The sequence below is a fragment of the Pleurodeles waltl genome, chromosome 3_1 (assembly GCF_031143425.1).
Source record: "Pleurodeles waltl isolate 20211129_DDA chromosome 3_1, aPleWal1.hap1.20221129, whole genome shotgun sequence".
In the NCBI taxonomy this organism is placed as follows: Eukaryota; Metazoa; Chordata; class Amphibia; order Caudata; family Salamandridae; genus Pleurodeles; species Pleurodeles waltl.
In genome coordinates, this window is record NC_090440.1 from 402,770,154 (window position 1) to 402,783,268 (window position 13,115).

Below are 13,115 nucleotides of genomic sequence, written 5' to 3' on the forward strand. Positions count from 1 at the left end.
CTGCAAGCAACAGTGAGTAACCGTCTTCATGGAACAAATCAAGAAGCACCCAGCACCTTTCCCATGGCCCATTCAGAAATCCAGAACAACTAACCAGGAGGGAGGTAGCCTACACGTGTTCACAAGCATACAAGCCCCTTCTGTCCCCCTCCTGCGGTCCCCTTCTTTCTCTTTGGACTTGTTCACACCAGTGTGTTTTAACATACAATGACATTACAGCATTGCATAGAAAAACAGACAGTATGTATGTGCTAATATCACGAGCCCCACAAACACGTGCGTCTTTGTCCTTGAGGGACATTCTCTAAAAAACATTTTACTATAGCCTAATGACAACAACTCCGGCTGTCGCCTCGTATTAATATTCGTCGCTCGTTACTCACCACAGAAGCAGCTGCTGTAAGTTACCTGGTAGCCAAAGAAAATGAAAGCAGGTCAGCATTTACTCAAAAAGTATCAGAGAAATTAGAAATGTGCTAGTGCATTAAGATAGACGCTTAAAACAACAGAATTTCAGAAATTAGAATTATGCAGGTGCGTTAAAACAGACTCAAAAAAGGATTACATAATTTAGAAATACACAGATGGATTAAGACAGACTCTTAAAAATGATTACAGAAATTAGAAATCGACAGGTGCATTAAGGCAGACTCTTAAAAAAGTTTGATAGAAATTAGAAACATACAGGTGTATTCGGTGTCCCGTATTTATCCCACTTAGTAAAATCAATGCATGCTCAAAAAGAGCAAACGACATGCGGGCTTTGAGTGAGCAAAATAGGAGAGGGTGGGAGAGCTGAGAGTTAGAGCAAGAGTAGGTAAAGTGGGTAACTGAAGGAAAGGATGAGCGGGTGGCAGGGAAAGTGGCTCAGAGAAAATTAGTACATTTTGGAGGACTCAGTGGCTGAAAATGGCCCGGTTACTTACTGGTAATCTTCATTACTCCAAGTCTAGATCTTCCTCTTCACAGTTTTTACTTGGTGAGAGATACTCCATCCCCAAAGATATTGATAGCCTTGCCAGCGAACAAAATACTTGCAATATGGCCTCTCACTGCCCATCATACCATATGAGCAACTCCTAGCAATATCACTTCCTGTAAATCACAAGTCAAGAAAACGACTGAATCAAATCAAACTATTATGGAGGGGTGGGGGCTGGGAAATCATTACTATGACGATGAGGACCTGGACTCAGAGTAATGAAGATTATCGGTAAGCAAATGGGTCATTACCCAGCAGTGTTTCCTCCGGTACGGCGGAGGACCATCACCCTCACTCTTGCAGCCTCAAAAGTTGAAAAATAAAATAATAATAAAACAGGTTTATTATCGTTTTATTTTTCAAGTTCTATGGGCTGGGCGGAGTCTTGCGGTTGCAGTGATAGGAACAGAGGGGGACTGGTGTGCACTGCTATCAGTGTGCATGTTGGTTTGGCTGACCATCTCAGGATGGCCAAACTGACATGTGCACTGAGCTATCTCCAACCTGATCTGCGTTGCCAGGTTGGAGACAGCAGGCACAGGCTCCCTGTCTCTCTGGGAGTTTAAAGACAGGGTGCTCAGGCCAATCCCAATGCTTCTCTCATGCTGCCAGCAGCATGATGGAAGCATCTAGATTGGCCACAGGGGAGTTTGGGAACCTGTGCTGAAGTGGAGAGGAGCAGAAGAGCATTGATGCGGTGAGCGGCAGGTAAGTTCTTTTATATTTTTGTTTGTGTTTGCCGGTTTGGTGTGTTTTTTTTGTGTTCATCTTGTACAACCACACTCCTGCCCCGCCACTTTGCCCTGACACCAGCGCAACTGCCAATACCTCTTCTTCCATCTTCACTTCACAGTCCTTACCCAAGCAAAAACTTTGAGTGTGATTCTACATGCAATTGTAGTTCTTAGCCTGCAATCTTATAGGATTTTGATATGGCTACCTCAGTGCTTAATTTGTGCTTGTTGTTTCTGGTGCTGAGCACCGCCACTTATTTTTGAGGGCCAGGGCTTATTCTTCTGCCTCAAGCATTTGCTATGAGTAAAATACACATAAGGAAAAGACGGATGAAGGGAAAAACGAAAAAGTGTCACAAAGAGAGAAAGTAGAAAGCTGAAGAGTGAGCTGAAGGGGCATGGAGTGGCTTTATATGGATTGAACAGGCCTGCGATGGCTTCGGGATTACTCTTCCTGAGTATTCTGTGTTCACATATTTAACTGCAGCAGCCGCGTGTTTGAGGAGGGCTCCGGCACCTTTTTATTCACAAATTAAGCACTGGACTACCTTGATCCATCTTGATATTGTAGAGGATGAAGGACGCATACTTCTACTAGCCAAAGAAAAAACAAACTCAACTTTACGAATGGACGAGGTTCGAGATAAATAGATGGAAAGTGCCCTGTGGAGATCTAGAGTCTGAAGAGCAGAATCTTATTCTGAAACCATGTCTGGGCATCTGTTGAAAGGGTCAAAAGAGGAGGAAAATTCAAGCTGTACCCCTTGTCCAGCCGAGAGGATTCAGACACAAAAGCTGAGGTGTGACAACCTTGGTCACTGGAATTAGAGTTTCATATTCCCCTGATGCAAGGTCCCAAAACCGAAGAAAATGATGCACCCTGAGATAAAAATGCAGTCCCCTTGACTCCTCAACCAGGTGCATGCTGAAGCTTGTGACTTGCCCAGAAGTGATGAAAGAATGGAGATGAGATTATAGTTCTTTTCTTGTGTGAGGACAACCTGGCCCAAGTCTGTCCGGAATAAAACTCCTATCAATTGCAGAGTCTGAGTTAGAGATAAATTGGATATTTTCATTTTGAGGAGAAATCCATAATCATGAAAAACATTGCAAGCTCATGTGATGTGAACCCCACATCTTTGAAAGACTGGAAGGTGAAATTAACAAATCATCTAAATAAGGTAAGATCTGAATGCCTTCACTATGCAGTATACTCGAAAAGGAGCCTGAAGTTTTGTGAAGACTCTGGGAGCTATCAAGATTTCAAAGGGTAAAACCCTGAACCAGCAGTGGACACCAGTTACTGCAAACTGGAGAAACCTGTGGGAACTAGACTGGAAGGTATGCATCCTCCTCAAGGTCATTGGAACAACAGAAAGTGTCCTTGGTTGACGAAGGTTAATATGGTCTGCCAAGAAACTATTCTGAAAGTTTGATGAGGAATGCAAATGTTCAGTCCGTTGAGTTTGAAGACTAGCTGAAATTCTCCTGATTGCTTCGGCCACATGAAGAGAGTTGAATAGAACCCCAGGAATCTTTCTTGTGGAGGAACCAGCACAACAGCCTTTTTGGACAAGAAAAGTTGAATTCCTTGAGGCAGCTCTTGTTGACGTGCAGAACACTGAGGGAGGGGTGTCGGGCGAAAATGTCGGGTGGGTTGAGAAAGCGAGGGAATCTGATACACCACAGAAACTGTCTCCAGTGCCCAGGCATCTGAACTGGTTGCCTGCCACTTATCTTTGAAATGCAGGAGTCTGCCCCTGACTGGACAGTCATGTGTATAATCATGCCTTAGGTGGAGGAGGTGGGGTTTAAACCTCCAAGAGACAACTGGAAACAGGATTTGTCAGACACCGTGGCGTTCTGGCCATGACATCTGCCTCGAAGGGGCAGATTACATTTTGACATAGATTGCTCTCCAAAAACTCTTTTGTATCTAAATCCACAACATCTGCCAAATGGTTAAAAGCAGCCATAAGTTTCTTGTTTTTCACAGATTTCTTCCAATTCTTGCCAGAAGATCTTAAAATTAGTAAAAGGGAGTTTCATCAATATTGCTTTTTGTGCAGAATCAGCTTTCCAGGGTCTCATCTAGATGTGATGACGAGTTGCTATGCATGATCTGGATGAAGTAACTGATGCACATAGGTTATCATATGAAATGTCCAAGGGGGACTGGACTTGCTGTTCCATTATGGCATGGACTGAAGAATATCCTATTCCCTCATTTACACAATCAGCAAACGCTTGTAAATCCTGAAATAAAGATTGCACAATATAGTTGGTATAGGCGTTTGCTCTGACAGCAAAGTTGGATGCTGTATATGCAGGTTTAGCAGCTATTTCAATCTTCTTTTAAATTGCAGCGGGAGGGAGTGCACTCTCTGCTATTACAGTGCCCTTTATTGCCAAACCTGCCATCAAGTGTTGCACTTTTGACAGAGAGTGGGAGTTCATCCGAGAAATGTTCAAGGGGGTAGCGTTTGGTCAGAAATGAGGAAAAGATTGCTTTTCAAAATCCTTCCTGTCATGGGAAACACTTTTTTTTAACTGGTACATGAAGCAGAAGACACAGTGATATTGCTAATAAAAATCTTCTTTTGGAGAGTAAATACAGACTGAAAACTCCAGATTCTCCGTTAGGTGTTGCAATACTTCAGTCAATTCTGATCCCTGGACAAAATGCTCCCTCACAACATTATCAGTATCAGCAACAGAATCGGCCACTTCAAGTCTGGGGACATTAGGAGTAATAGGAGCCTCCCTGGCCTTTGGTGCTGTGTCCATGTTAGGCCGCATCTAAGAAGGCCCAGCAACCATCTGGGAGGAAGTAAAGCGTGAAGCCTCTCTATCAGACTCCACTTCCAGAGTGAAACGTGTTCCTTTATGAACATTGCTTCCTTCTCGTTTCTATGGGAATGAAGGCCTGTAACTAGTGAGAAGACGCAAGGCAGGCATAGCAGTAATAGGGTCAATTAAAAACTCTGATTCGAATTAAAACAGCCCCCATGCAAATGCACAATAATACAGGTCTTGCTACATTAGGAGGACCACCCAACAAGTCAAGCATACTTGGTCCCGACAGATCAGCTATTGGAATGACCAATACATGTGAATAAGGTCAGTAGAGCAGGCCTAAAATTGGGAGTAAAATACTAAATTAAAACAGAACAAGGAGAATGATATACACCAGTGGTTCCCAACCTGTGGTCTGGGGACCCCTGGGGGTCTGTGAAGCCTCCTCAGGGTGTCTGTGACTGCTTAGAAAAGTGAATAATATTAACAGATTAATAACTTGTATATACATAAAGTGGCTAAATGTGTAATGAAAATGTTTTAAAGGTACTGTAAATGTCAAGGAATTTGTAAATGGAGGCTAAAAATTAAATTAGTATCATCAGATTGATTTCTGGGAACAGTGCAGGTGCATCAAACAGAATGCCTCCTGCCAAACTCAACTCGTACTGCCATCATGCCGCCTGTGAGGCCTGAACACTGCCGGCCCTATAAGGAGTTCACCGCATGGCCGGCAGGTGGAAACAGCGTTTCCGCCCACGACCCTGCGGTGAACAGGGCCTCAACATTGATGCTGGCTCGTAATCGAATCGGCCCCAGTGTGGCATTGCGGCGGGTACAGCAGCACCCGTCACGCTTTCCACTGCCCGTAATTTGGGTAGTGGAAAGCGCAACAGATCTGTCCATGGGGGCCCTGCACCTCTTATGTCCCGACACCCTTTTTCCTCCAGCCTTTGCATGGCGGGGCTACTGCCATGCAAAGGTTGGAGAAAAGGGGTCTCGTAATCCCCAGGGCAGCCCTGCCCTGGTGGATTACAACCGGCGAGACCGCCAGCCTGTCAACTAGTGGCAAACTGGCAGTGCCGGCAGTCCAACTGTGACGCTTTCGCAACGGTCGTAATGTCGCAGTCGGTCTGCCACTTTGGCAGCGGTCCGACCGCGACCATGACCCTGGCGGTCATAATGAGGCCCATAGTACGGACAATGTGTGGTTTCAATTGAATTTGGAAAATCTCCAACCTTTCTATTAAAATTATGTTTTTTATTTTTCTTTAGTTGCAAAGTAAATAAAATGTGTTATCATTTGTGGATGTGTTTGATGAATGCTTGTTTCTTCATTTTTTGTGTACTGTTTTGCGTTTCAAATCATTGACAATGTTTAGGTTGGGGTCTCCTGCTTCTAGTTAAGACTCAGTAGGGGGTCCCCGGATTCCAATAATGATTCAGTGGGTGCCCCCGGGTTCCTGTAATGTGAAAGTGTGAGTCCACAGAAGTCAAAAGGTTGGGAACCACTGATTATACACAACAGAATTGCCATGCCTCCATTGGTTGAGGCTACTGCATACTGTGAGCACACAATAAAAAAATAGGAAGTGATATTGGTAAGAGTTCCTCTTATGGTAGGATGGGAAGTGGGTGGGCATAGTAGGCATATTGTTTGGCTGGCTAGGCTATCAGTGTCTATGAGGATGAAATATCTCTAAGCAATTGAGGACTGTGAGAGAAAGATGGACAAACAGTTAATGAGGAAGACTGTGAGAAGTTATACATGAATGAAAAAAGTGGGTGAGAATGAGGAGTAACTGGAAGCCTGGATGAGTGAATGGGAAAGAAAGAGATGGATGATGACACTAAATAATATAACATGAGAGTGTGTTAATGAATGCCTAGTACAGAGTGGGAATAAATGAACAGGTAACTGTGAGGAAGCAATAGAGAAAAATGAGTATGAGCAGAACTTCACTGTGGGGCTGAAGAGAACACATGGGTTCAAGCCTTGGCTTTGAATGTTGCAGTAAAGCACATATAGAATGAGTAAATGACATGCTGTACATCAGCAGATTTTGAATGTAGGGTGGAACAGTGCCTGTGGCATCAAACGTGTGACCATCTGAGCAGGATTTAGGAGTATGTACCTCTGCTGCATACATCCCTGACTGAAGGGTAGACAATTGAGTACAGGCACATATCCTTTTCCTTGATCATGAAAAATAATTTGTGAATTAAGGCATATTTGTGTTTGCATGCACAGCACGATTTCTGATGCGTGGTTTATGTGGCACAAAGACTACATCCGATGAGTGCTTAATTTCAGCCGGTGGTTGTAGGTGGGGCCTATTGGCACTCATTTCTGGGGACCTGAACTTATTTTTTCTCATCATTCTCAAAGGAAGGGAGAGAAAACATACAAGGGATAAGGAAGGAGAAAGAAAACGATGGAAACAATGGTGGTCATTCTGACCCTGGCGGTCTTTGACCACCAGGGCGGAGGACCGCGGGAGCACCGCCGACAGGCCGGCGGTGCTCCAATGGGGATTCCGACCGCGGCGGTAAAGCGGGGGTCCCGCCAGTGTACCGCCGCCCCATTGAATCCGGTAATCTGACGGCGGGACTTTGGCGGGCGGCCTCCGCCGCCCGCCAAGGTCAGAATGAGGGCCAATGTGTCAAAGTGAGAAAGCTAGAATCTGCAAAAATGTGATAAAGGGGCAGAGAGTGTCTGATGGAGTATTAAAGCTGGATGAGATGGCACTGAGATTACGCAGCCTTGGTATTAAGCAGTTGGCATTTAATAGCACAGTTTGTGGGTTTCTGAGCAAATGTTTAGGTCCTGACACTCATTCTTATGCAAATTAAACACTGCAACCAATAATTTATTGTAGACATGTAGTGAAACAGTGACATGTTACCTGCAGAGCACTTCCCCTCCTGGTCTGACTTGGGGATGCCAATAACTGATGAGACCCTGTTCACCAGAGAGCCTGTCATGCGGGAGACCTTCTTGTTAACATTTCCATAGACAGACCTGCCAACTCTCCTCAAAAGGTTTTGTCGGAGACCCTCCAGTCCTTCCCAAAGTGGCTCATCTGATCCTACAGCTGATCCCACTGACTGAACTCTCTTTCCTCTCTCACTGGAGCGGTAGATGATTTGAAGAAGACTCTGCATCTCATTATGGTTTTGTTCTGCAGGATGCTGGGTCAGATTTGAACGTTTTTCCCGCAGGGCTCCTGGTAGCAAACTGAAAGGCCTCAGACGTCCATGGCCCACAGTTGAGCTCCCCGACTGCACATGGACCATTGGCTTCCAGTTTGTTCCTTCAAAGAGATGCAGCAGTTGCTGAAGCCATTCTGTGCTGAACCCGCAGTAACTGCGACCCATCAGAGAGCACAAAACCCCCTGGATGGTGACGCTGTCCTGGCCAAGAGTGCCACTGATTAAAGCTTGGAAAAGTGTGTCCACCAAGCCACTGAGTATCTCCCAGTTCTCCATCAAGAAGGTGACAGCAGTTTGATCCTTGCTGAACAGCTTGAGAACACTTTGTATAAAACTGAGCAGGCTGTCCCAGTTCCTGCTCCCTCGCAATGACACTAGGAAGTCTTTAAGTTTCAGTGCAGGGGTAGGCCTCGGTTTCTCTGCAGGCACTGGGAATAACGGCTGCAGGATGTTTTCCCAAGAATCCCCTGCCTGCTCCCGGGACTCTTGGTTTTGTAAGAGGGTGGAAATGTTCTGTAGAAATTCTGACAGTCTATTCTGGTTTACGTTGCTTTTCTGAACATTAGGCAAAGATGATTTCTTTTCATTCATGATCCTCATAGATTCAATTCCAAGCGCAACCTTCTGGAGCAGACTCTGCACATTTAGCTGATGCTCCGTATGCTTTTTAATATTAGGCAAGACAGAACCAGTGTAAAACTGCTCCAGTTTCGATTTCCAGCTTGAGGAAATTTTTTGGAATCTGTCTTGGTTCACATTGGAGCTGTGACCTGTAAGGAACCAACACAATAATTAAAATGTCATTGACAAAATATTCAGATTGTGATACAATGTGATAGGATGTGAGACTGGTATCCATTCAATCTTGGGAAGAGTACATTTGTCTAAGGAGACTGCAAGATCAACTTTATAATTTAAGAAACATCATCTGATGGTTAATAGTCAATTATTGAACATAGAAATCCTTTGTTCTGGACCTAACGTGTAATGTGTATCCTACATTCAATGTTGGAGAATTTCTCTCAAAATGCTCAACTGTGCTTTTTGTGGTGGGTGAAAGCACCAACTGATCATTGGACTAGCTCATGTCTTTTCTGAACCTTCCCCCCTGAAACAATCTAATCTGGGCACTATGAGGTCAGCCTTGGGAGCAACACATTTCCCTGTCTCAAGGAGGCATACATAGAATTGTGGATAACTCGTCATCCACAGCATGGTATTATTTTCCACTCTTTTAGTTTGTAGTTAATTCGCCTTTTCTGCATGATCATCCTAGACTTTTTGCCTTTTTCTGGACTCTAGTTTTGCTGGTATTAAGACTCCGTGCCCTGTGACAACACTAATCAGTGTCAGAGTGAGTGTGCTCTGGCCCTAAAATTGGTATTGTTAAAATTGGTTTCACCCAATTGGCCAATTTAACTTTCATGTGAAGCAGTAGTTGAAGAAGCAGAAAATGTGCCAATGGCATGGAGTGAAATCTCATATGTAGCCTTCACTGTGTATTTACACAGTGTATATTTTACCCAAGCCCATAGAGCCAAAAATATATGACTGCCAGAAGCACCACTGTGCTGTGCCTGGGCTGCTGCTTAAAGGCACTGCAGTAATACCTGGTAAGTAAAGGTGCTTTCACCATGTCTGAAAACTATTTTTATACTAATAGGTCAACCCTAAAATGTACCCGGTAAGCCCACAAGGCAGGGTGCTGTAATGATATTTGTGTTTGACCACTGACTCCACTTTGCAGTTAGCCTAGCAGCACACTGTCATGTTGGTGACCACCAGATTCATTTTGATTACTGACTTCATTTTATGCTTACAGCTTCATTTTGATTATTGACTTCATTTTATGCTTAACTTAGTGTTAACCACTGCCGTGGTAAAGTTGCAGATGTTAGAAGTGCCCATGTTATGCAATATCCTTCTAGCTCATGTTTTCACTCTATGTATATGCATGCTCTTTCTCATCAAGGGCTAGGACATAACATGAGGGAGTCAAAATGATAAAGATGTACTAGGATGATGTTTATGGTACAGCAGGGAACACTTTGGTTTTGGAGAGGCACCTTGGGATCTTGGCCAGTTCCCACGTGTTCCTTTCAAAATTCACCTGAAGTAGCCAGAATTTTTTAACAACAACTTATGAAGTGGGAGGGGTTTTCTAGAATTCTCCTCTCTGGCTTGTTTAAGGTACATAAGAGACCGAAACCGACTTGACCATGGAGTGGATCAGACCTCTGGAAGGATCAGGATGCTGATGCCTGTCATCTTTCCCTTGAGGGTAGGTCTCTCTTCACGGTTGACCTGGGGTTTGACAACCTGCTGCTGGCAGAAGAGATGAAGCATATTCAACTGTGCCCCATGATGATGCATTTTTAATTCTTATCATCTGCTTTGCATTGTGCATGAATATCTATCTATCTATCTATCTATCTATCTATCTATCTATCTATCTATCTATCTATCTATCTATCTATCTATCTATATATTTTTTTTTTGCAGAATATTCTTTGTACATGTTCCTATTTCCATGCTGTGACCATTTTTAAAAGTACGCTTTCAGTTCTACACTTTTGACCTTTCTTTGCGAGCCTCACGGAGTGGTTTACTGAATATATTTCATAGACTAAGAGCTTTATACCAGGAATTCCTTTCAGTGTGTGTTTTATTTCAGTCCGTAGTGAAGCAAAACAGGTGCTTAGCACATAAACAAATAGCACACAATATATTTAAATGTGTGCCCTCACAGTGACTGAAGGCCTAAAGGTTATTTCACTGAAAATACCAGGGGTCTCCGTCCGTTTCGTCAATGAGAGCTACTTAAGGTAAATCAAAATTATCATGTTCTATAATTATTGTTAGTGCTGTAATTTTGACCAGATAAGTTTGCATGACAAGTTTACATTAGTGGATGCCGTGTACAAGAATACTAGCAGTGATTCCATCAATTCATCAAACATGCTGCATGTAGTAATGCAAAAAAGGTGCTGTCAATGTGGAATGCCTCTACATGGGTAATACATAACAGTCACAGCTGTAATACCCCAGCACCAAGGAAATACAAATAATAATGTCTGCCCAGTATCACATGATTTATCATTTATTAGCTGTAACTATATTTTTGAAATCCATCCATTTTTGTTCAAACATCAGCTTACGAGTTCTGACATTACATACTTCTGTATCTCAAATATATGCTTTTAAATTTTGATATTGAAATGTTAATGCAACCAAGTGAAATCTTCTAATTTAGTAGGCTGGGATGCAAATAAAAGAGCTACCTTTGGATAGCTGCGGAGTAACAACTAGCTCATTAGCTACTTGTTGGGGAAGCCTGGTATAGGAGCACCTATATTTTCCATAGGACTGGCCTAGGTGTGATTAAAATGTTTAATTTCATATCATAACCTGGGAATACACTAACAAAGTCCTTCAAATGTTTTTCTTACTTATGGCCTGATTTAGAGTCAGTCAGACAGGATATTTAGTCACAATGACCCCCACACCCTGGAAAAAACTCCCATGGTCTAGGGATCATTAGTTTTTTGTTTTTCCATTGCAAAATCAGAATATGGGAGTTTGCTTTTATAAAACAAAATATGTTTTGAAAAGTTTGATGCCCAGCCATCAAGACTGATGGTACCGTCCATCAAATTTTTCCTATAGTGACATGAACTGCCACGACAGTGGTTGTGCCAATTTAGAGAGTTGTTCACAGAGCTGGGTTGACAAATCTAAATTTGTAGAGTGGTAGTCCTCTGCCATCCCAGTGGAGTTCATTCCATTTGACCCTCAATCTACAAAAACTAATTTAATGGTGAAATGATATTTTTGATAGCTGGAGTGGAAAATTAACTAAAATATAAAAAAAGTAAAAATATACTTTAAGACAGTGGTTCCCAACCTTTTGATTTCTGTGGACCCCCACTTTATCACTACTGGAACCCGGGGACTCCCAATGAATCAATATTGCAATCCTGCGACCCCCCTCACTGAGTAGTTACTGAAAACTGGAGACCTAATCTGTTAATATAATTTAATTTTCCAAGCAGTCGCAGACCCCCTGAGGAGGCTTTGCGGACCCCCAGGGGTCCCTGGCCCACAGGTTGGGAACCACTGCTTTAAGATACCTGGGCCAGGACTGAATTAAAACCTGTTCTGACACTTATCATACCGACAGAAGTGGAATGCCCACCAGTGGCTGGAAGAGTGAACTACCTTCGTTCACAAGAAAAAGCCCAGAAAGCCAGGAAGGACAGGTGGTGTTAACAGCTCACTACGTAAAAGCAATTGGCAACCTAAGAGTGGCCAGGAAGAGTTGGCAGAGCAAGTACCTCTTTTTGAATTGGAGATGCCATAGTGGGCTTTTCCTATTCATTGCTAGGGCACTCCCAGACAGCTAGACTGCAGTCACACTGGAGGAGAGAATAAGTTTGGATCTTGTCAGTTGCAGGAGATCTCCTTTTAACAGAGGATCGATTAAACACCTTAAGCCTGACCTCCCTGGTAAATGGGGTTCTGGCATATTGAACCAGAAGCTCATTCATAATCTTAGAGTAATTTTATAATACTTTTTCCACTTCTGGCAGATTGGGACAAGGTGGTGAGGCCTACCCAGGATGGTTGCATGTAAGACAGACAAGAAAACCTTCAGAGCTTTCTGCTGAGTCGCAGAAAGGTTCAGTGGTGCCTCACATTGTGGAGCCCTGCCAGGCTACAATTTCTAGCCTTATGCTGCTGGAGGATTTCAACTTCCAAAAAAGTGACCAAATCTGAAGGTAAGGCCTTGGTCCAGTTTGGGCAACAAATCTATCCAAATGATAAGGGACCCTCATGGGCCTGTCCTGTCCAGAGTTATTGGTGCCAAAACCAATGGCTTCGGAGAGAGCTTGACAACAACATATTTGACTTTAAGGGACCCTAGTCGACCATGGCCTTGGCTCTTGGCCAAGAGGAACATTTTTGACTTCCATTTTAGAGCCCAAAGTGAAAAAGCTAGGGTGAAATTGCTTCATGTAACAGACCTGTGCTCTATTGCAGTCAACCTGAAATTGTGACTAAGTGCTGGTCACTGAAAACTATTATGTTCAATGGTGCTTTACTTTTTTGAGGTGCTTTTTGCCTTAAAATTTAAAAATTCACATCTCTTGTTCCATTCCTCTCATCCCATTTGAATGACATTGGTATATTTTTGCTCATTATTAGTTTTTTTCACACAAATTGATTCCTGAATTTTGTTGTGTTGTGTTCTTTACTTTAAACTTGTTGGTACTACTTGAACTTAACACATGCTTCTCTGGGGGTTGCTTGCTTCTTGTGCCATAGCGACCAGGGATTGAGCGGAGATTCATTTACAACTGTGCTTTAAACTAACCAGATTGGCTTTATTA

General features: G+C 43.2%; 1 protein-coding gene across 1 annotated transcript in view; it reads right to left on the minus strand.

The window, feature by feature from the left end:
* The window catches only part of STRC (stereocilin), a 293,114-nt gene extending 280,864 nt beyond the window's left edge, over positions 1-12,250 (minus strand). Inside the window, exons 1-4 of the mRNA XM_069221443.1 lie at positions 12,225-12,250; positions 11,808-11,841; positions 7,419-8,142; positions 384-408 (exon numbers count right to left, since the gene is read on the minus strand). Of these exons, the coding sequence (XP_069077544.1) occupies positions 384-408; positions 7,419-8,142; positions 11,808-11,841; positions 12,225-12,250 (809 nt within the window). The remainder of the gene's footprint in view (positions 1-383; positions 409-7,418; positions 8,143-11,807; positions 11,842-12,224) is intronic.
* Positions 12,251-13,115: the final 865 nt, after the last annotated feature.